Genomic DNA, 25,123 nt, shown 5'->3' on the forward strand with positions numbered 1-25,123 from the left:
AAGGTTTAAAATTTCTATTCCAATAATTTTAGTTATATTAAATTTCAAAATTATAAATGGTAATATAATTGAGTAATTTCTAATTTATTTAAAATAAGTTTCGTGGTGGTAACTATATAGGTTAAAATAGTGATATCATTTTTGAACCCGATTTGTAACATTAACTATTATGGCTAATGAATATTATGTACTTAGAAGATCTAAGCATGTATTATGCATTGTCAATAATTTATATTACTTCTAAGTCAAAAATTATATAAATAGATATTTTACGGCTTTTATGTTATCTGATACGGATGTGAATAAACTTATTTAAAGTATTATTCATCAATATGATAAATAATATTTTTATTGATTCACAGAATTAGACTAAGTAAAAAAAAAAAATAAAAAACCAGTATGTAAGACTTCTGTTGATGTGATTAATCTAACGCATACTTCGTAAATTATTACAGGCTATGTTACTGTATCTTTAAAATAAATGAAAAACATTTAAAAAATGATATTTTTATATCGATTTGTATAGTCATCGCCTGGTTACTTAAACAGCAGTTTTCGTCACGAGACTTATTTTACATAACTTTAGAAATTACTCATTTATACTACAATTTGTATATTGAAATTGATATCTTAACCTTATCTTATTATAAGATTCCACTTTGAAAATTATGGCTTGTTTAATGATGCCAATTATTTTAAAATAGATAACATTTTTACTATATAAACAAAATTATTTATAATAGTTTTGATTTTTATTTTATATTTTTAAAAATAGTTAGTCTAATAGAATATATCAATATTTTATTACAGAAAGGAGAAAAGGGTGAACCTGGTAGACCAGCAGACGGAAGCTCTAGTGGATCTTACATTCCAGTTCCTGGACCACCGGGGCCTCCGGTTTGTTTTAAAATTTATGAAAAAAATGAATAAAAATTTGATTTGACAATATGTAATGTTGAAATTTAGGGCCCACCGGGTGTGTCAATTGAAGGACAAAAAGGTGAACCAGGAGATCCAAGTTTTATTACATCTCCCTTAAGAAGTAATTTTATATTATAAAATATTCATATTTCGAGTATTAGCTTTAATTTTATTCATTTTATTTAGGTCAAATTGTTGATCCTATTATTGTACCCGGCGCAGTTACATTTCAAAATAAGAAATTATTGTTGAGTGTAAGTTTCGAAATTTTAAAACCAAAATGTTCAATTTAATAAATAAAAAATGTTATATATAGAAATTAATAAAATTTAAGAAGAAGCAAATTTTTATATAACATATTTAAATGTACTAAATTTTATAAGAGTTAAGTCTTATATCTTAAAAACTGTTATTTATTAAGGCATTGTTGTGTAATAAATTCTATGCAATATAATTAACAAGAGTCATTACTTTTTAAAAGTAATTGTTGCCTTCTTAGACTATGTTTAAAGCATATTTTGTATTATTTGTTACTAATAAGAATAAATAAAATAAATTTTTTTCTACATATTCTTTAGAGCTTTTCTTCAAAAAAATTTTGATGAGTCGATAACAATTTTAGGGTAAGTACTTAATAAGTTACAAGCATTTAAATACATGAAGTATCTATGAAGTTTACATTATAAATATGCAACAGTAAAATCTGTATAAGGGATACATACATAATCTATGTATTAAAATTATTGTAACGTAATGAGTACTCGTCTTAAAATTTTTATTCACCCATCAAAATTTTATGTTTCATAACAAAATTTAAGTAATTAAGAAAAATAATGTTAATAAAAAGAATCAAATTTTATAAAAATATTTACAATTGTATAAGATTTAAATTATTTTTTTTGTTTAGACAACTGAAAGAACTCAAGTAGGAACCATTGCTTTTATAATTGAGGAAGAAGCATTATTAGTCCGAGTTTCACTTGGTTGGCAGTATATTTCTGTATGAAACACAAAATAATTTAAAAGATTTTATTTTATACTGAATTATAAAATTTTGTTTGTAGTTAGGGTCTTTAATTACAGGAGCTGAAACTATTCCAACTAATATACCATTGCCAACTCGTGCACCTTTAGAGTCATCAAATTTAGTTCATAGTCATCCAGTTAAAGAAAATCCAGTGGTGAGATTTGATAAAATAATAAATTCATAGACAGAGCTAAGGTGGAGTTCTGGGGTTGAATACTCCTTTAAAAGTTTAGAATATTATATATTTTATTATAAAATAATTCCAATTTTTTTTCTAACTCCTCCTATGGACACCTTATAATGTTTTATAAATAATTTATTTATTGTTAAAATGAAAAATTCTGTTTTTTTTTTTCAGTGGCATCCTAAAATGGTAAGTGTTTATTTATATTTAATTTGTAACTTCAATAAGATTTATTTCAATACTACTTTTCTAAATAAAATAAGGACATTAAGTTTAAATTTGATAATAGTTTTTAATTTCTCTATTGAGATTGTGGTCATTGAGACATTTGCAAATTAACACAATATGTCAAAAATTTTTGAGAGGGAAGACTATGTATGAATATTAAAATGTCATATTACACTAGAATAATTGGTACAGTTCTTTTGATTAAAATACTTCTTTTCAATAGTTGAGAGTAGCAGCTTTAAATGAACCATATTCTGGCAACATGCATGGAGTTCAAAGTGTCGATTATTCATGTTATCGACAATCCAGAAGGGCTGGTCTTCATGGAGCATTCAAAGCATTTCTTTCATCACGAAATAATAATCTTAAAACGATAGTACATGAATCTGATAGAGATTTACCGTTGGTAAATATTAAAGGAGACGTACTCTTCAACTCTTGGAAAGACGTATTTACAGAAAATGGTGAATTTTTATCACATCAACCTAAAATTTACAGTTTTAATGGTAAAAACGTTTTAACTGACTTTTCTTGGTAAGTCAACTTATAATCATAATTTATAAAGATATAGAATTGTAAATAAATTGCACTAAGTTTCAGTAATAAATCCTTTTGTAAAACAATTTAAAAAAGTTCTGTTTTTCAAAATTGTAATTTTTTTTAAATAGCATAACAATGTTAGATTGAAAACAGTTCCTGTTCATTATAATAAATAGAGATTGTTTATGATAACTTTACTTTTCATAAAATTATGGATGATATTAAAATATAAATTGAAAATTTTTAAGTCCAATTTTTGGTAAAGTTCATTTTAAATTTTATAACTATCAATTCTGTTGAACGTAATTTTTTGAAAATATTTCTAAATCAGAAGTGGGCAAAAAGCCCACTGATTAAACATTTATGCCCCGCTATTAACACTATACTTTTATGTTAATTTTTATTAAAAAATATATATATATATACATGGGTGAAACAGAGCTAAATGACAAATCTTTTAAGTATTATTATAATTAAAATTTCACTGTAAATTTTTTTAAAATAAGTTTTGCTTTTTTAGTTGTCTATTTTAAAAGAATAGTATTTATTATTTATTTTTAATAATAAAAAAAATTAAAAAATATTTTTTTCAAGTTGGCCAATTTTTAGAGCTTTTTTTAACAAAATATTTTGATAGGTCGATAAAAATTTTAGGATAAGTACTTATTTTTACAAGTATTTTATTACATAGATGTCTATGTAGCATAGGTAGAATACGTGTTATGAATATGCACCAGTACAAGTTGTACTACCTGCATTACCTACATTTATTAAAATGTTTATACCTTAAGTACTTATTTAGTTTTTATCGACCTATCAACATTTTTTGTAAAAAAAACTCGAAAAAGTGGTTTATTTTAAAATTTTCAAAAAATTTTAATTAAAAAAAAATGATATGTTTATTTTATTAGTATTAAAAATAATTAATAAAAATATAGTTTAAGCATAGTTTAAAAAGGCAATATTAATTAAACAAATTTTAATGAAATTATACTTGTATCAAAAGTTTTAAGTGTTATATGTTAGATCTGAAACACTGCATATTTATCTGGCTCACATTATAGAAAATCATTTGATTAAAAATATGACTGGTGGTTAATAACAACTTTTGAAGCAAATTATTTATTTTTATTATTATTAAAAATAATTAAAAAGAAATATACTTGTATCGTAATCTGAGAATGCAAAAATTATAAAAAAAATTATTACAATAAAATGATAATTGGAAAAATATGAAAAGTTGTAGATGGGTCTGTTTCACCATGTATAGCTCATAAAATAAATATTATAATGAGTTTATTGACTATTTTTTTTTTCTGGCGGTGAGATTTTTTTTGTTGAAACTATCCTATTTATTTTAAAAACTAATTTCCTATTTCTGCTCTAAATAGTTTATTTTACTTCCCTTTCTGACATTAACTATGTAGGTTATTATCTACTCCATACAATCCTTTTAAATGGTAAGAGACTGCTTGAATAAGGTTCCTTCATATAAATATTTTGAATACCACACATATTAATTATTCAAATACTTTTTTAATTTTTCAAATATTTTTAAATACTTTTTTTTGAAAATTGTATTTTAAATATTTTTCATAAATATTAGAAAAAAATTGTACGTTTCACTGTTTATATTTATTATAACTTACTTTTTAAAAAATGTTCTTAAATATTACTTCTGTAGTATTCGGAATCACAATTTTTGAGTATTTTTAACATACGTTTTAAAAAATATGATGTTATGTTTATATGTGTTCAAAAAATATATTTATTCTGTCATATATCATAATAGCAATAAAATCTAATTTTAAATGAAAACTTTGTAATTAAAAAAATTTCATTAAATGAATTAAATTTTAAATTATTTAAGGCCTCAGAAAGTTATATGGCATGGATCTACTACTTCTGGTAATGATGCCTCAGACAATAATTGCGACTCTTGGAACTCTGAGAGCATTGACAAACAAGGTTTTGGTTCTTCATTAGTCCCTCGAATGAGTTTACAACCCAAGCTATTAGATCAATCAATATATGACTGCAGAAATTTTTTTGTTATTTTATGTGTGGAAATTACTCCTCATTCAGGCGCCATGTTTTCTAGAAAACGACGTAGCGGACGACATGATGATATGAACCAAGAAGAATATCAAAAACTCATTGATGATATTTACAAATAGATAATTTAATCAAATGCCATTTTGTACTAGATTTATATTTTATAAAAAATTTAATTTAAATATATGTATAACATTTTATTATTCAATTAAAATATTTTTTGTTGATAACTTTGTAAGAAGTATGTTCCTTCTTTTTTAATCAAAAATAATTTTTAATTTTAAGGATTTTTTTTAACATATCCTACATTTTAGTTACTAAAAGAAACAGATTTTGTTTTTTTGCTGTTAATTATTTTGAAGAATAACATGAAAATGTTAATAATATTAGCCAATATGTGAAATACTTTATATATTGTACACTCATATCACTTGAACTATTTGTAAATAAATTTTTGACAGGTTAAATTTAAAAAAAATAATAAAACTTGTAAAATATATAAGTTATTTATTTTTTAACAATTAAGTATTCTAAAAATGTAGTTCTTAATCTAATATTTTGATAGTCAAATCATAATTACAAACCTTAAGGTTGAAACCATATCGCACAGTATTTATAAATGTAAATATCATAATTTTGTTTTAGAATGATGATTTTTTCATTTAATTATTAACTAACTTGTAAAAGACTTTTGTAATGAAAACATTATGATCATAAAATTACATAGTTATATATTATATATGATTTAAATCAATATTATTAGTCTATAAAACATTTAAAGCAATGTTTTATAAAAATAAAAATTTTTGAGTAAAAATTAGAAAATGGTTTTTTTTAACTTTACCAATTTATAACTAATGTTTTTGCTCTTATTTTTATAATTATTAAACTTTTAATGTAGTATCTCTTGCTAATAATTGGTCAATAGCAAGACTTTCAGTGAATGGACAGTATATACTAAAAATTACTATCCTACATGTAAACTGTACATATTAATAATCATGAGTCATCCTAAAAAGGCATGTCACACCCGTCACTTGACAAAATTTAATTGCTTCAGTCAGTAATATTTTAAAATAAGAGGAAGCTACCAAAAATATTTATTGAAAAAATGAGGCACCATTTTAAATAATTATTCAATTGGCAAAAATTAATTTTTTGCCACGCCATATTTTTAGCTTTGGGACGGCCTACATAAATAATATATAATAAGTGATGTTTTTACTTTCTATAGAAGTATATAAATAATATAATTAAGATAAAATATCTTTTGTCATTATATCTTACTAATAAAATAAGTGTTATTTAAGGTTAAAAATATATCATAGTATAGTGTACTTTTAAAAAATAATATTTTTCATTTATATCAAAGCTTTGATTAATCAATACTTTTTATTTTTTTTATACTGTAAAAAAATTCTTATTAAATATTAACAAGTGTTATTTTGGAGGTAAACAGTGTTTAGTCTATTAATATAAGTACCTAGAAAATACCATAAAAAAATGTAATCAAATATTTGTAGTAATAAGTGAATATGAATATTAAAATTTCTAAAATCACTTGTTTACTTAGTATACTATAGTTGAAATAAAATAAATTAAACATAAAAAATCCATTTGAATAAAATGCAGTTAATTGTAGAGAATTTTTTAAATAGGCATTTTTTTTGGGCATAAATCGTTCTCATGATATTTTATTAAAATAAAAGTGTTAGTACTTATAGAAAGCCTGGACGCTAAATTTTTAAATAGAATACCATTATTCTTAATATTTATACTGTGAACAGGTTATCTTTAAGAAATTTCTCATCAATTAAACAAATATTGTTTTGCCGTTTTGTTTTTATTCTAATGTAATATATATCTTTAAATAAAATTATATCAGATCCATAGTCTTGACAAAGGTAAAATATAAATAAATTTTCATAAAATTATAACAGTGCATAACACATGATTTTATGAACAATAATTTTGGGAACTTCTACTATAAATTTCACAAAATCAAAAAACTACATTTTTCTTAAATTTATCAGTGTAGTAGACAATTAATAAATGTACAATCAAAGATATTTTATAAAAAAAACATTTTATTTGTAAAAGGAGCTGTTTGGATAATTCATAATAATACAAGTTACCAGTAATACCTAGAAAGTAGGTTAATTTTAGTTTTAATAGCTATTCAAACAGTATAAACCTTCTTTGTTTTACATAGTCTTTATTTTCCTTGTACAGTTCAACAATGATATCCATTTGAATAATTATTGGCAATTTTTATGTTGTTTTGTCAATAATGTATCAGATATAATGTAATCATTGAAAATATTATGAAAATTAAATCTTTTTTTTTCTTTTATTTATGAAATTTACAATCTGTAAAAAAAAAAAATTTACAATAAGTAAATAGTTTAGAAAATATACATATATAAAATACTTAACATTAGTAGCCTGTGAGGTCGCTCCCATTGGAGTCCGTCTGCTATTGAACATTTATATTTAATTTAATTACATAATATTAACAATAATAATATATAATGGTATAGTAGTTTGTACAATAATTAGGAGTTTTAATTACGTAACATTAACAAGATTAAATCATTTATAAAGACAATAGATCTCTGATTGTCCAACCACTATGGTTGGAGTAATGTTTTGTACAATATAATTTTATTTGACAAAGAAATATTTGACTTAAGTAAAGGTCTTAGTAAATGAAGTCTCGAGTTCAGTTTTTTCCTTTTCTCTTTTAAATGAGGACCCCAGGTTAACCTTCGGTCAAGAATTAACCCTAGATATTTAACCTCGGTTGAGTGAGGAATAATAATGTTATTAATAGTAACTGATGGGCAGTCATGATTTCTAAGAGTGAATGTAATGAAAGAAGATTTCGACTCATTTATTTTGACTCGCTAGGTCTTGAACCAGAGCGAAAGCATATTTAGATATATTTGTAACTGTTGCCAGTCAACTTTATGATCTAATGAAGATAATATGAAGGCCCTGACATCAGCATAGGTACCAAGTACTGTTGTATCCGATAAAGGTAGATCAGATGTATATATTGTGTACAAGAATGGCGCAATATTGCTACCTTCAGGCACACCACCATATATTGGGTATAGTGGGGAGTGATGGAGATTATGACGGACTTTAAAATAACGGTTTTGCAGGTATTCTTTGTGTATGAAAAATTAAATCTAAAATATAAATTACATCTAGAAAAATATTTTCAACAACTTTTTTTTAATGAATTGGTGTACTTTAATAATAATTATCTATTTTTACAAAAATTGAAAAGTTTTTTGATGAAATATTAAACTTACTACCAGACTCAAATTTTCAGTGTCACCATTGGTTATAAGATTTTTGGTAATATATTCATTATAACATTTCAATATTATAAATAATTTATCACTAATATCATAAATTCTAATTGTTATTACTATTTCTCTATTTAACTTTAATGCTCTCTTTAAAAAGCTATCCTTGTTTTAGAAAGGATGTGACCAACTACATAACCTATTATAACAAAATTGAACTCTTACATATTGAGGAATGACTTTTTCCCGACTAAGCTAAGTAGGTCACCAAATTAAAATACATAATTATTTAAATCTGTGTACTTTTATTTATTTAAATTAATAAGTTATATGCTAGAAAATAATGATGAACATTACCTATTCTAAATTACAGAGCAACTCTTCAACCTATCATCAGTTTTCAAGTCTCTTTAAAAATTTAAATTTTTTGTATCAATCTCTATTGATGAATTTGTTAATAAAGGATATTTAACTTTTAATTATTGCATTGTTCATCTATTACTTTAATATAAATTTGGAAAATTCTGTTTACGGTGGTAATTGTGTATATACAATATATACAAATAGTGTAAATAGTGCTTAGATATAAATTATTAAGTATTCTATGTACAAATGGTGTCCATAGAAATCTTTTGTAAAAAATTTGATCCAATTTTTGCTCTTAAAGTTAATATAAAAATAATAATTTATCATAAGGTATTTAATTATTCTATATGAAATTGTACATTTTCTGCACCTCTAAAGTTTTGCTTTTAAAAGGTTCGATAGTGTCAAGCTTGCTGTAAGTTTTCTTAGTGCACTGTATCTTCACTTGCAGTTACAATACTATTTTTAAATTTTATTGAGATTAAACTATTGGTTATTTTAAATACAGAAAATAACTATTATTAAACATTTTTTTTTTCTTGAAACATTGGTTCAGTTAAAAGTAATAAATATTTGAGTATGAATGATAACACAGATTAACAAAACAACATTTTTTATTGATCAGTGTTATCTAAATCCAAATTAATATTTTTTCATTTCAAAAATATTTTAAAAAACAATTTTGAAATACAATTTGTCATCATGTTAATGATAAATTATAGAAACAAATTCATCTTAAATATGAATTTATGTTAATCAGTGTAATTATATTCTAATTTAAGCATTTTATTATTTTATTTTAATTTTGAATATTTTAAGTATATGGTATAAAAATCACCGAAATTTTGTATTGCATCTATAATTATTCAAAATATAACTTCCCACTAATAACAAAAACTGTATTATTTTTTAAATATATTCAATTAGATTAGGTATATAGTGTAAAACTATTGGTTTGAAACAAAGTTTGTTAATTTAATTGTTTTTTATTTTATATAATTAACTAAATTTATAAAAACTTATTACATAATTGTATTTTAGATTAAAAATACTAGATTTTTTTTTTACAAATTTTCCATATAAGGAATCATATATAAAAAAAAATTAGTTTAGAATTAATTTATATGTGTAAATTTACATTGTTGGTATACCAAGCTATTCTTAAATTTATGATAGAAATTCTTAATTATTTTCTACAATTTTATTCTATTCACAATTATTTTTACCAATGTAAAAATTATAAGTCATTTTAGATTTCACATCAAACTATTGATTAAGGTGGCAATTTTTTAAGAGCAAAAAATCATTTTTAACGTCTAGTTTTTCTTTCATATATTACACTGAAATAAATGGAATTAATTATTGTACATTTTTTTTAGACCATCGATAATAATGAAGTTGTTCAGGACTAAGTTATCAATACTTTTACACTGTAATAATTAAGATCAGTTTTTCCAATTATAAATGTTACTCTATTTATACTTTAACATTGTCCATAATTCCATTGTTCTGGATGATCTTTTTCTACGTTAAACTAATAAAAAATTATTTAAGAGTAAGTTCTGGAAGGGATAAACATAATTTACTGAGTTTTTGGCAATTGAAACTTTGATGCCATTATACATAATTTTGCAATTCAGTAGTTATTCAAAACACTAGTAAGTACTAGGGAAAAATCTATTTTAATTTAAAATCTTATAATGTTATCATTGTTTCATATCATATTTAATATTGTTAAGTTTTTCTATGAAATGTAGGTATAATGTTTTTTAATAACAGCTGCACATTTTATGCAATTCAGTGTTGACAACAGTACTGTAACTAAATTTGACACTACTTTCCATTCCCATAAAATACAGTTTTTTAATTTTTAATTTCAATTTTAAAAATAAGTTTTGAATTGCATACAGTATGGTCATATAAATAAAAATATATTGCGCTTGAAAATTCATTATAACTTATATTCAAAGATAAAAACCACAGGGGAATTATAAAATTACGTTTTAGTCACACTGCTAGAGCCTGCAAAACAGTCGGTCACCCACGCAGATAAAGGATAAACGAAGTTACGAAAAACAAAAACTGAGATAACATGTCCGTTCTCAGTTCATGCTATGAACGGGTAAAAAAAAAGTTTAACATTTCTTAGTTTGTAAGATTTAGATTTTATTATTTTCATGTGAGTAATTAGGAATAACTTAGAATATAGGAATAAGTTTGAAACTAAATGTAAAGTAATTGTGATAATATACAAATGACACAAAATGTATTGCCAGCCAAATTGCAACAATTCTTCGTCCAAATTGAAAGATGGTAAGTTTGATATGATTTAATAAATTGTTATTTTTTAGTTTTAAAGGAAATTTAAGGATAATATTAATATTGTCACATAACATTTTTAGAAAAATTACTAATTTAATGAATTGATAAGAATTGTATGTGGGTTAAGACTATATTATTTTTGTGTTAACATTTATATGTTGGGCTCAAAGCCAATTAATTATTTACAAATATTTAATTCATTAAACGATTATTCTTGTTTATTTTTACTTATTGTTCTATTGTGCTAGGTTGTTACTTACCATAATAAATTTAGGGAATATTCAGTTGTATAAAATTTATAATCTATTTTTTTAAAAATCAATCAAAGAATTACTGACCAAAAATTGTAGCTAGTATATATATATATATATATTAATGAAGGAGTGAACAAATAAATTTTAATATAACTTTACCCTTGTATTTATTATCATTAATGTTTCATCTTTGTAATATAACAAATGGAAAATGCGCAAGTATGTATTTATGAAAAAGCTAACATTATACTTTTATTTTATTAAAATGTTTTTTTATCTTAGAGATTTCACAATATTTTGTTGCAAACAATTAAATATTTTTATTATTTTAAAATTATCAATTTAATTTATAATGTTTCAGTATATTATGAATTAATTTTTTTAAGTTTTAGTATTAAAACTATTTTAATCATAACTGGAGGTATTTATCCTTCATTTTATATACATATAAATATATATAATAATAGTTATTATAGATTCAAGCTATTAAATTTTTGACATACCTTGTGTTAATATTATTGTAAATTATGATTGTAATTTGAGTAGATGAAACATTCATAGAACATTATATTTTATAATATAATTGGGTTCCCAATTCAATTTAATTAATTACCATTAAAATAATTTAATGGGTATTTATTTGTTACCTTTTTTTATGTTAGGTTTTTATAGTGAATTGTAAGTCAGTTCTATTTATAGTTTGCATTCGCAATCATTTAATAAAAAATAAATATGTAATATTTTAAGCAATATGAAAAAATTTAATCAAACATTTTATTTTATTTATAAAATAATGATTACATTATTGGCCATTGTGTTTATTTTACCAATTCATTAGAAAGTTTTATGTGTAGTATTTATTGAATAGAAAGGCAAAATAACTAATACATTTCTTATTTTGTGGTCTAATTTAAGGAAAAAAAATTTACCAAGGTTTATTATTTAATATAAGGTTTTTTTTTAAGAAAAATTGTTTAGAATGATTTTGGTATGTACAAAATTTATTCACATTTTATTATTGTTTAATAATAATTAAAGGTCATACACAGCTAAAATTCAAGATTCTCTCATTTCAGTGTTGAGGGAATTATACTTCCTAACTATCTCTCTGATTGCACCATTGTCCATTTCATTTATTAAAGTGTTAAAATACTTACATCTAGAAAAAAAATACTTTTTTAAACTTGTTAACTCTTATTTTTTTAATAATTTTAATCTTTTTGAAATTTACATTTTTTGAATAATTAATAATGACATCTTTAGGAAATTATCATTAAAATTGTGACACGTAATAAACCATAGGAAAATTTGTTTACCTATGAAAGACTTTTAAAATTTTAATAAAAAAATTTAGTATACTCTGTGTATATTATTTTTAAAAGAATGATTTTAAAATTTAATGAATAATTTTTATAGTAATTAAAAACTCCATGAATTTCTATTTGTTCACTAATTACGTTTGAGCATCAAATAGATATTTAAATTAGCTAATAACTACATTCTACGAGAACAGTGTCAGGTTACATGTACTATTTAAAAGGTTTTAAGCTTTCTTGAAGCCTCTCAATTTTAGAACACGTTTCATTTAAAGGTATGTCACGGAAGTTCAACTAGAGTGTTAACATTTTTTATAGATTTTGTAAGATAAAAAGTTTTTTATGTCTGTATATAATTTACGTTCAAAAATAATTATTACACGTCTGAAAGTCTCCTGCTGAGTTTCAGGATAAACGCATACATTATGGTCGATTGCCTCTCAAGGGTGCGAACAGTAATTTATTGCGCCCTCTTTACTCTTAGAAATCTCCCCTTTCATCGAGCTTTCTCAAATAGAATATTGTTTCTTTACTCCTTACCTTATTGCTATGTTATAACTACAGAATGAAATACCTTTTACAACAGCTATATATCGATTCAAATTGACCCTTGGTCAAATAGTATGATACTATTTTCCATGATTCTAAAATAATTACGTGCATGTATAAGGATGACATTTTATTTTTTATTTAGTCTGTCTCTAAGTAATCATCACATAAACAATTTTTTTATAATTTTGTGGAATTTATAACTAGAACATTTAAAAGCGTGTGATATTAAATGCTTTCAAATTAATTTCGAATTTTAATTATGTGGTTAGTTTGTCTATGCAAATTATTTTAGCAAGTTTAACTAACCTCCCTTTTATAACTAAGTATTATCAAACTCACTACACAACATTAGTATGATGTCACATCATGTAGTTTCCTTTATTAGTAGGAAATTGAATTAGGTTCTGCAAAAACAGGGCGCCGTTTATTAGTAAATTACCAGTTTGCGTCATTTAACTACATTTAATAAACTGGTGACGCATACTCATGCATAGTTTGGTTGTGACTTAATTGTTATAATTCACTTGTATTGATAAAAAATTTGGATAATCTAATTGAATAAGTATTGATTGTACTATTGCCTAGTATACAAATTAAAATTTTTCAAATTTAATTCATAAATTTAAGTTTTAAACTTTTTTACATACTATTTAATCAAATTCCAAATGATTTAAATATTGTGTATATCTTTTATCTTGTAATGTAAAATCATCAAATATTGGAATCTCTAGACATACATTTTAATATTGAACGTGTTTTTTTATTTGTATTTATATTACGTAAATTTATAAAAAAATTTAAAGTACAATTAAATTTATTATTATTTTATGTTACAATTTTAACTTGTAAATAAAATATTAATTTTAAATAAATAGTTAAATAATAATTTTATACTATTATCCCTATTCGATTTTAAGGACTACGCGACTCGTCGATGATAATGGTTTAACTTTTAGGACTACAGAGTATCACTCATTAATTTTTTTGTTAGTTGCGAATCTTGTTTAATATGAAATCAGTTTGTTCATATTTTATTTTTAAATAAATAGTTTAATGTCATAACCTTAAATCCATATATTAAATTTCAACGTGTAAGAAGTAAATTTATTTTAACGATTTTAATTTTATTATTCCAGATATTATAAATGTACTGTATGATGTAATTTATATTTATTTATAGTGACATTTTATATTTATTTATAATTGATGTATTTTATATAACAAAGTTGTGTTCTATAATAGAATAATAAGTATAACAGAATTAATTCAATTTAAATAAAACGTTGTTAAGGATGATTTTATATGGGTTGTCATTTGTCTAACAGTTTTTGAACTAGTTATAATTGAATCTAGACCAATTTGTGGATGGACAATAATTTGGTCAGACATTTTCCAGGTAACTTAATCTCATTCCCTTGATGTCCCCTCTGTACTAACGGTGATGTAATGGGTATGTGTTTTAGTTAAATTGTATTTGGCATCAAGGTAAAAACTATAAATATCGACTATACTGAAAAAGTTTTCTATAAGTATAACTAGTTAAGAAAAAAAGTTTTCAATCGGAATTAAACATTATTGTGCGATTGAATAGTTTGCTTCATTGTCGAAAGTTTTAAATAATTTATATTGTACAGTGAGTGAATTCTTCGTTAGAAGTCCCTTGTGTGTGGTTCCATTCGAGGGAAAATTGATCCTGTGAGGGAATATTGGACTGTTTTTATATTACGAGAAATGGTATTGGCTTGAATTTAAATTAAGAATTAATTTTTAAAAACGAATAATTCTATCGTCTCACAACTTGCAAAACAATTTTTTTTATTGGTTATATATTGAGTTAATACAATTAAAAAAGTTTAAATTAAAAATTTTAACCAAATTGGTTTTTAACAAATTCATTTAAAAAGTTAATTTGTATAATATACTAAAAAAACAGGTTAAATTAAATTTTTCTTAACAAAATATCATTTCTACTGTGTTAAACAGTGATTTATACTAAGCATAAGGTTGTCTTTTGAATTTTGATTAGGACCCACGTTTTAGCTATATGTTCAACCTAAATTGTTTAGTATTGTTCAATGTGCAAGAACGGTCGTGTGAGTGTGTTGCTGTTGGATCACGCCGGCCCTCATAATAATTATTACAATTAATTACAACCACTTTAGAATAAGCGGAAGAGGGTGCGAGTAATGTTGCAATGACCCTTTGTATGCCAGATGTTGAATATTGTTTCGAGTGTGGGCAGAGTGTTGGGTATTGACTGTTATAATGTAGAATGAGTGGTAAGTAAACGACCCCTATCTTTGTCCCCTTTTTGATTTTGATAAGGATTTCGATGTCAAACGTGGTTAACGAAAGATCGAAATCCAGATTTATGTCTTAAGAGAAACTTGTTTAATATCTGTTTTTATTGGGTTGTAAGCAAAAAAAATACTTAGTAGCGATTTTGTTTTATTTTAGTATGATACATTTCTAAACTTAATATAAATTACGACAAAAATGATTATTGCTTTGCAATACTAACAATTAATTAAAAAATTAGTTTGAAATACGCATAGAATATTTTAATATATTATGTGTGAATCTTAAAGGACAATTGATCACTAGTTCAAAAAACAGTGATTTACTTCAAAAACTTTTTCTTTTCAATTGTTCTCCACATTTTTACCAATATTTCCACATTCAAATATTAAAATATAATACCTTTTAATCGTATAATTTATGTATAAAATTTCAGTTTAATAATCGCAGTAAATATTGAAATATCAAATTGATTAATTATAATTTTATTTATATCATTATTAAAATTCAATTTTAATTGTAGTTTTTGACTTAATAAATGATCACTATGGATATGGTAATAGAATTATATTGTTGGCCGTGTCTATATTGTGATTGTATGAACGATATTATTGCACTCTAGTGAACGGCGACACTGGTGGAATGAGCTAACTTGCTAGTCAGTTGCTACTGGATTTGATTAGTGGTTCTCGTGACCCGTCTGCGGTTGGTTGTCTTACGGTAGTTTTGTGTTCCGTTTTGTAGAAGTATTTCTGTAGTTTAATAAAAATGTTTTCATTATAACAATTTATACTAATCATTTTTTTTTACATTTTTCTATGTAACGGTATACTAGTTAGTGTTGATTTTAAGTCAATCTAAAATAATGTGTAGTATAAAATAGTACTCTATTTTAGTTAATTTTTTTTATACTTGATAATTTATATTTAATTCATTTTAATACAATGAAAAATATTGGTTAATATTTAAACAAATTGACAATTGTATAATTTGATTGTTAGTCTTAACCAGGTGAATACCGATATAATACATAATAACAAGTTTGAAAAATTAATTTTGATATGATAAAGATTACAAATAATATTTTGTTCAGAGAAAAATATATGAATGCGATAAACTCTTGTACCTAAAATTACTTACTGTTAATTTGTTAGGGACTAAACTTTTTGTTTCAATATTTTCATTTGTGTATTTTAATGAAAGTAAATAAATTTATTGTGATCGTATAAGAATACAATAAAAAAAATTGTATGCGACAAATAGCTTTTTACACTAATTTATTGTCAAATTTTTAATCTAAATTGTTATCTTTTATAGGAGTTACCATGAGAGAAAAGAAAAGTGGTGCACTCAGCAAAGTGCAAAAAATTAAAAAACGTTTGAGTCATAGCTTTGGACGTCTCTGTAAGTACTAACACATAATTAAATAATTTTTTCTTTTTTAATTTTTTTATTAAATTAGTGTATTATGTTTATACACTTTCGAGTTAAAGATTAAAATGACAAATTAATTGAACCAAGTCGTATTAAGTACTGTAATACTTGTTAAATCCGTATGGTTAAGTGAGTTGATTGTTTTTAGTAGTAATGCTGCTGAAGTCACCGATGCACTTATATTTTATTATCATTTATTGAATACCTACGTTGTCCGTCAACCTACGTATTCTGCGAAATTCCGACTTGATATTTTTCTTTTTTATGCCAATAAGAAATCAGTGTATCTTGTACATAAAATAACTTTGATATTGTCTTTAGTATGTCAGTTAACAACTACTGACTTCGGTAACCCGATTCTGTTGTTTTTATCGAAAACTTAAACATTTGTTTAATTATTGTGTTATATACATTCATAAAAATGATGTATACATATTTCATTTTATTTGAATGAAATGTACATACACATGCTTATAATATTTGAAATTTGCTATAAATTTTAATTTTATTTATACATAAAAATTAAGATTGTGGTTATCTTAAATAAAAAAGATGTATATCTTGATAGTTTTATATTGATATGAGAAATGAGCAATACCAATGCATTATGTATATTATACAAACTATAAAAACATTTAATTTCTCAAAATTGAAATATATGAAGGTAGCAATTTTTTTTATTTTCGAATAGAAGATTTATCTTTTGTCTACCGCCATTTTTTTAGCATTCCTAAATAATCTCAGGAGATTAAAATTTAATTTGTCTAAGTGATGAATATGTTTGAATCGATTTAGGTAATTTTTTAAAAATTCTTTACAATTCGTATTTTTTTTTTTTTGTTATTACAACATTAAAATATATCAGTTAAAATTTAATTGATATATTTAGTGTACTTGCGATAAATTATTATTCACATACTAATTAAAGAATGTAATTTCAAAATTTTTACTTTATGAAGTATACTTTTAGTTTAACTGGCGTGTAGAAATTATGAAAAACTCTGTATGTTTAGATATTCATTGCTTATAATTTGTGCAGACATTGATTTCATTGACACGAATAACTGTAGTTTTCTTAGAGCATGTATGTGTAAATAACGCTCATGCAAATCATTAGGTAATTTAGAATGAAGTATAGTCCGTGATAAAGTAGCATTAATGGCACATACCGCAAAAGTACAATAACCTAATTATCTTAGTATTCTGACTATTTTATCGTGATTAAAAATATAATAATTATCATAACTTGAAACTTTTACAAATGTAATTATTAGTTTGCATTTGGTAATTCATGTATTTTCCGTTTTATTCATTAGCGTAAAAAACTGTATGAATAATATATTGACATAGTCACTCTACAGCCTAGAGGTTGACCAGGTCTGCTGTCTCATGATTGCCTTGGGTGTTAAACGTCTGGCCGATGATTCACTGTTGTGTGTATTCAGGGGTGCTAAACGTTGATTTCACTCATTCATTAATTATTTCATTCATAATGAACTGTTTTCCGAAAACATAGCATAAATAACTTGTAGAATGAAAACTTGTATAAAAGATATTTTGATACTTTACGGAGCAATGTAGTACTTACGTGATTAATATTCCAAATAAATATTGTAGCTTATTATTATTCCAAACAGTTATGTGTCTTAATAGAATGAATACCTCTCCGGATGCGTACAAGTCTATAACACCTAATTTAATAATGGCTTAAAAATCCGACTTCATTTTTTTTTCGATTAAATTTTGTTTTGTTTTATTAGATATTGCTTCTTAAATAGCTGTATGGCATATATACGACAAGGAATAGTGCATATTTTATGTCTAATAATCATAATAATCACAACATGACAATGTATGTCGTTAGTCACTTATTTACTGTGTTATTGTTTGAAATAAAGTATCATATTCTACTGCATGAATTATAAAATGATTTATAGGACAGTATCATTGTTTTTATGTACCTATACATTATTAAAAATATTCTTTCATGAGTGTTGTATGTTTGTGTTTTTTTTAATGGGCGTTTTCAAAACTTTTTTACAAGATAAATGTAATTATTTCATGTTTTCTAATTGAATATGAATTGTATCAAAAAAAATATATAACAGTTTTTTTTATTTTAATGAATATTTTAGTAATAAATGTATTAATTATTAATAATTTGTTTAAAAATTCTATGAAGTTTTGTTACTAAACAAAATTGATAATTTTTAAAATTATTAAATACATTTTTGGAAGAAAGGATGTAATATAAGTGGTAGAAACTAATAAAAATATTCTACATGTGTTCAATTAAAAGAAATCCTGAATTTCTTACTCAAATGACTATTTTTTTGAAGTAATATTTACATCTATATCGTAATAAATAAATATTTCAAACATTTTAATATCTTTAAAAGAATATTCTTTTAATTTAAAATTAAAAATATTAATTTTAACTAATATTAGCTACAATAATCAATTTTTATTAAATATTTAAAAAGCATATCTAATAAAAAAAAATATGAACTATGTTTTACTGATATCAGTGTTATAAATTAAAAATTCGTCCTAGGGGATATATATAAGAAAAATTAAATTACCCCTCCAATAAAAAAAAAAAACTGTATTTTCACCATTTAATTTCTTTTTTTGTGTGAATGTATGACACTCATTTCATTACGCCTGTAAAATAGATTAAATTGTTATGTTACATTGTAAATAGATTATATTAACTAAATTGTATTATACTATCCTAATAACCATACAATTTTATGAGGGAAAAACAACATAGGTTGAAATATTTCACCGTTTATCTTTGTATGTCTCACGCAGCTTTAGACTACTGCCCATTTCCCATAATTGATATAAAAATAAATAATAAACAAATCGATGAATTTGGCGGTAAAATACTTAATATATGTACAAGGTATCATTGTGTACCCTTATATGAGGGATTGCTTAAGGGGAAGTGTCATGGTATTCTGTCAATTTATCGCATATCGATTTAATGTAATATTACTTATCGAAATAACTGATCTTCGCAAATTTATTGATAATATTAAATATAAAAACAATAAAAATTGATACAACAAAAATTATGTAGGGTTAAGTAAATTTAAAAAAATTAATTTGTATTTGAAAATTAGATACTATTCCACGACGACTGTCTTTTACATCGACGTTTTTTGACTAACCAGTGCAAATTGTTTTATTTTTTCTGTTCTATAGTTTTAAAATAGGTGACATTAGTTTAAAGAATGACGTAGTATTTTTGTTGTATTTATATGTAATAAATAACCAAATTTAATTTTGCTTAGGTATGTTTAAATTCTTAAAATTAGGTCTATTCTTAGTTACGTCAATTATTTATATTAAAAAAATATTTCTGAATGGATTGTTCACAAGACTAATAAGAGTATAATTTTATGTTTTATTTGCATCCGTTTATAATCTTTGTATTTATTATTTTATTTTTTATGTCAATTTTAAGAATTACTTTTTTAAAAAAGTATTGACTTTATGTAGAAAAAATGGTGCAATAGTTATTCTATTTTAACTTCAAAATGTTTGAGTATTTTGGATTAACATTAGTTACATCTTGGATGGCATATATGCCGTTTTTAAAAGCTTCTGTATTTGTTTTTGAATATGTCAACCCCATTTTATCCCGAGGGATTTGAACTTCGTATAAATCTCTCATCTGAAGATGTATCTATGCGAAAGGTTCTCGATGAGAACTTGTATTGTTTTAAACACCTGTTTTCACCAGTTGCAAATAATTGATGTGTTCAGTGTTCTTACTGCCTTAAATGGTTATATGTAATGTATGTAGTAGAAATTTTACAAAACATATAATATATGATATTATATTTATTATTTCACACGTTTGCTCTGATTCATTTCAAACATGAGACTAGCTTAATTTAGATACTATTGCTCAGTAATTAGGTTTCATTGTAATAACACATAATTAGGTGTTAAACTACGTGTGTAGTTCTCGTAACCAGTGTGGTGCAAGTCCACTTCGCATGACCTTCTTTATATTCAAAATATTCACTAGTTTTATTAAATTAACTTAATATTCTACATTAATAAAAATTATCCATACTCAAAGAATGTAATATTATTTTTTGTATGTTTTTCACTAATAACATGAATATTATAAATATCAATAATATTTATACTTAAACTTTATTATTGTTTTCATTTTAATTTCGTAGATGAAGCATGTTTTATCTCATGTTTGAAATTTTGTGATCTATTTAATTAACTTAATATAAAAACAATTAAATTAAAAATAGTTAATCAACTAATGTAATAAATAAAGTTATTATTATTTACTATTTCATTTTTTTACGCTTAGGATAATGAGAATTTAGAATTATTTAATATCTTTTATTTAATCTGATATTTCTTTCTTTTATAAATTACATAAACATCTAAAAAAAATTTTAATTAAAATAAAAATTTAAGTTATACTCTGCTTGCCATTCCCCCCCTATTGAATTATTGTTAAATGTATTTTATCATCGTTTATGGGATCCATAATGTTTATTTAGTATTAAAAAAATAGCAGTTTATGATCTAAAATGAATGCCATTATGCATTGGTTAACTACTAAAACAAACTTTGCTTATGTGTATTTCATTGATAAATGCGCATCTGTTACAAAACGTAACTGTAACTTTATTTTCAACAAAATCATATGTACATAAATTCATTTTAATATTAAAATTATGAGTTGAAATTTTCCACTTAATATTGTTACTATTTTAATTTCAAATTATTAAATCAATCTATCAAAAATTATCTCTCGAATTTTAATTATTTATATTTAAATTGAAAATAGGTGAAATAATCATTATATTGTAAATTTACACTTTAAAGATTTTATAAATATTTTTTAAATTTAACTTGAATAAAATTTTTTTTAATAATCTTAGTGTTTTAATAGTTTACAAAAAAAAAATTATGATATATACAGGATTTCTCAAACCTAACTGATAACGTATAACTTTTGATACAATTATCATTTTGTTATAATTTTTATTTAAATAATGATTATTTTCGTAGACTACGTTTAATGTATATTTTTAATTATTTATGATCAATAAGAAAAAAAAATTAAAACTTTATTAGATTTTTGATGGGTCGATAACAGTTTTAGGACGAGTACTGATTAAGTTACAATAATTGTAGTACATTTTGTGTATGGAAATTGCATTATAAATAAATATATATATATATATATATATATATCAGTACGAGCTGCACTCACTTTTACTACATAGCCATTTTACGTATTAAAATGATTGTAACTTGATAATTATTGGTGTTTCAATTTAATAGTCAATCATAAGTATTTATATTGATGTATTTATTGTAATTAATTTTATTTAATACACTAGAAATATGTTGTATTTTGACTAGTGGAGGTAATTATTATCTGTCTGATAGCTTTTATATGTTCTATCTTTTAGCAATGATGTTTATTAGTTTTGATATATTAATATTTCCTTTGTGTTTATATAATATAAATGAATATCTTAAATACATTTGTGCCTTTAACTTATTTTTCTTAACAATTAATAATTATTGACTATTGCTTTATTAAATACACTTTTAGACTAGGAAAATTATTTATAAATATGAAGTAATAAAAACTTAATAGAAGTATTTATTTCTGTTAAAATGTTTTCCTTTTGTGAAATTATATTATTTTATCAGTCAGTAATTTAAAGTTGTATTGGAATTTGTCGTTGTTGTTCTTTTTGTTAGTGCAAATATCATCTAGAATTATTCATTTACATATTTAGTATTATTCTCTTGTACTTTGAATTCAAGATTCAAAATGATTTTTGTTATTCAATAAAAACATGCGGTATGCAAAGTTACCTGGCTTCTTATAAAGTGGTTTTTTGAAATTGCATACTTATATATAGTGTACATACATTATATGTCGTGTATAACATGCCAGTTTTTTCTTTCGAATTGAAAATTCTAATCATATTTGCTGAAATAGAATACAATATAAATGAATATAGTTGAATTTTGTACAGGGCTATATCGATCTCTTGATAAATAACATCAACCTGAGGTGTAAGATGTAAGCTAATTTTCGTGTAATCAACGAATTTTAATCGTTGCTCCTGATCACTATTATGTTAGATAATAAATGAACAAGATAAAAATGTACTATTCTAAGTTTCTATTAAAATATTTTGCTATATAAAACATAAATATGTTTATTGTTTCTGTATAGTATGTATATATAGCAGTGCTAATTGTTACTATTCAGCACATTCATTGATACTAAATAGTATTCAATTTTTAGTTCTTATTCTTATACAGAAGTTTTCTCTACTTCAATATACTTCCTAATTTTTTTTTTTTTTTTAGAGTTGAATATAAAAAATTATGGAAAACTGTAATAATCTATGTTGAATTTCCACCAAAAAATATTCAGCAGACTTATTAAGTTTACTAGCCCATAAATTTTATTCTTAAATCAAAACAATAATAATATGCTATTAATTTAAATTAGACAGCTAATAATATTATAATTAACTCATTTTTAAAGAAATTACTTTATCAATGAAATAAAATACCTAGTTAATCTTAAATATAGTTACACTTAACTTACACGAAAGACTATTGTCTTATTTATTAAAATTGTATATTTGACTAATTACATTTAGTTTTTCATGTGTATTAAGATTTTTATAAATTATTATCAGAAATACATATCGCTGTAATTATGTTTATTACTTACTATTCTAGTATTGTTATTGTTTATTGAAGTTGTTTAATATTTTTCCATTTATTAATTATACGTTTAATGAAAGTCTAGTTTATATGAGATTTGTCATGATTTTTTCGGATAAATTGATTGGACTTACTATCGTTTTTATATCTTAAGTTCAATTAATTTGATTTACCTAGTATCTATAAAAGTATTTCAATTTTATGCCCTTAGTATTGTTCGATAATAGTAATACATTGTTCCTTCATGGAATCGAATGATTATTATTTCGGTGGTGTACACGTTAGCTACAACTTAGACCAAACTCTATTGGATATTTTTATTTTCCAATTCTCTTTTTCATTACTAGAATCAGAAATTCTCGTTTAACTACAAAGCAGTCAATTTAAAACTACTATAGTAATGTATAATAGTGAAGTATATGTGTCTGTATACATACCGAAGATTTTATTTTGTGTGGTTCATGTTCAGGAGACCGGTGTTTACTATATGTTGTTGCCCTCTGTTATTTGTATTCACTTATTTTGTGTGATGTACCATTTCAATATGACTTTGTATTTGTTTCCTGGGTTTTTGATGTCAACTTTCCGCTTAACTTCATCACAAATTATTCATTGAGAATAGAATTTTGTTATATGAACAAACTTGGCTAGAAACATTAGGTAGTTTTACACAATTTGATAATTTTAATCTTGTCTTATTTTTTTATTTACGTTTTCATTATTTTAAATCATAATACGTAGTGTGTTAGTTTTAAATATGTTACAAACATATTTAAAACTAACATTTTTTAAATATTTTGCACGTGAATGCATGTTTAGTTGTTTATTTGGGCTTCCAATTTAAAAACATTTAATTATTGAACAAGACTTTATAAATGTAAATGTACACAAAATTATTGAATAAACTACTAGAGTCAACATAATAGTTAAATAACTCTCTTGGAATGATATTGCTATGTTTAGTTTATATTTATATCTTGTCTATTGTTTAAAATACAACTTTTTTTAGTCCATTTTTAGTTTAAATTAATTTTAAAAAATATATTATAATTAAATAATATTTTATTTAAAATGAAAATTTAATTTCAAAAATGAAATTAAAGAAATCAATTTTCAGATAATTTTAAAAAAACCGTAACGACTTACAATATAATTTTTTTAGAGTTTATTTAATAACTTACTAGTTGAAATATAACTTTATTAATTAAATTGAAATAAAATAGTGGTCATCTTTTGATTGAAAAATAAAATTTCCATTTTATTTCATTGCTTATCCCCTTATGACATAACTTTAACTTAAATCACCGCTATTTGCTATCAAATGTCCTTGGCTTTATGTGCAGCCTTTAATACTTCATTATTCTATCAATATTGGCTTTCTTTTATATTTTCCACTAAAAATATTCTTTCTTAACCTACTTCTATCATTGTCATCAAATTTGAGCGAAATACTAAATAACCCTTGTATTATTTTCTAACTCTCATTTACATAAGGATAAAAATCGACTGTCTTATTTATTACTATTGGGCGTAATACCAAGTCCTTGGTATAATTTTTAAAT

The 25,123-nt window shown here is 23.3% G+C and overlaps 2 protein-coding genes and 1 long non-coding RNA gene across 8 annotated transcripts in view; 2 read left to right on the forward strand and 1 right to left on the reverse strand.

The window, feature by feature from the left end:
* LOC126907920 (collagen alpha-1(XVIII) chain-like) overlaps nucleotides 1-5,421 on the forward strand; it is a 125,348-nt gene extending 119,927 nt beyond the window's left edge. The window contains exons 23-30 of one of the 3 annotated variants that reach the window (XM_050689606.1): nucleotides 811-897; nucleotides 967-1,042; nucleotides 1,108-1,175; nucleotides 1,829-1,921; nucleotides 1,986-2,102; nucleotides 2,307-2,321; nucleotides 2,584-2,894; nucleotides 4,771-5,421. In XM_050689606.1, the coding sequence (XP_050545563.1) occupies nucleotides 811-897; nucleotides 967-1,042; nucleotides 1,108-1,175; nucleotides 1,829-1,921; nucleotides 1,986-2,102; nucleotides 2,307-2,321; nucleotides 2,584-2,894; nucleotides 4,771-5,077 (1,074 nt within the window). In that variant the 3' untranslated portion in view covers nucleotides 5,078-5,421. The remainder of the gene's footprint in view (nucleotides 1-810; nucleotides 898-966; nucleotides 1,043-1,107; nucleotides 1,176-1,828; nucleotides 1,922-1,985; nucleotides 2,103-2,306; nucleotides 2,322-2,583; nucleotides 2,895-4,770) is intronic. The other 2 variants (XM_050689605.1, XM_050689607.1) reach the window with 2 other exon arrangements.
* Nucleotides 5,422-6,965: 1,544 nt separating this feature from the next.
* LOC126907972 (uncharacterized) lies at nucleotides 6,966-9,259 on the reverse strand. 2 transcript variants are annotated; one of them, XR_007704660.1, is made up of 3 exons: nucleotides 7,392-9,259; nucleotides 7,164-7,325; nucleotides 6,966-7,099 (listed from the first exon to the last, which is right to left on the reverse strand). It is a non-coding gene; the product is annotated as an uncharacterized LOC126907972 (long non-coding RNA). The 2 variants fall into 2 exon arrangements; XR_007704659.1 differs by having other exon boundaries at nucleotides 6,966-7,325.
* Nucleotides 9,260-10,701: 1,442 nt separating this feature from the next.
* LOC126907947 (cyclin-dependent kinase 14) overlaps nucleotides 10,702-25,123 on the forward strand; it is a 40,231-nt gene continuing 25,809 nt past the window's right edge. Inside the window, exons 1-2 of one of the 3 annotated variants that reach the window (XM_050689685.1) lie at nucleotides 10,702-10,951; nucleotides 16,698-16,784. In XM_050689685.1, coding sequence (XP_050545642.1) covers nucleotides 10,903-10,951; nucleotides 16,698-16,784 — 136 coding nt within the window. In that variant the 5' untranslated portion in view covers nucleotides 10,702-10,902. Of the gene's footprint in view, nucleotides 10,952-16,085; nucleotides 16,215-16,242; nucleotides 16,392-16,697; nucleotides 16,785-25,123 lie in introns of those variants that run through there. The other 2 variants (XM_050689687.1, XM_050689686.1) reach the window with 2 other exon arrangements.

Source organism: Daktulosphaira vitifoliae, unplaced genomic scaffold, assembly GCF_025091365.1.
Source record: "Daktulosphaira vitifoliae isolate Bord-2020 unplaced genomic scaffold, ASM2509136v1 Scaffold_5, whole genome shotgun sequence".
Taxonomy (NCBI): Eukaryota; Metazoa; Arthropoda; class Insecta; order Hemiptera; family Phylloxeridae; genus Daktulosphaira; species Daktulosphaira vitifoliae.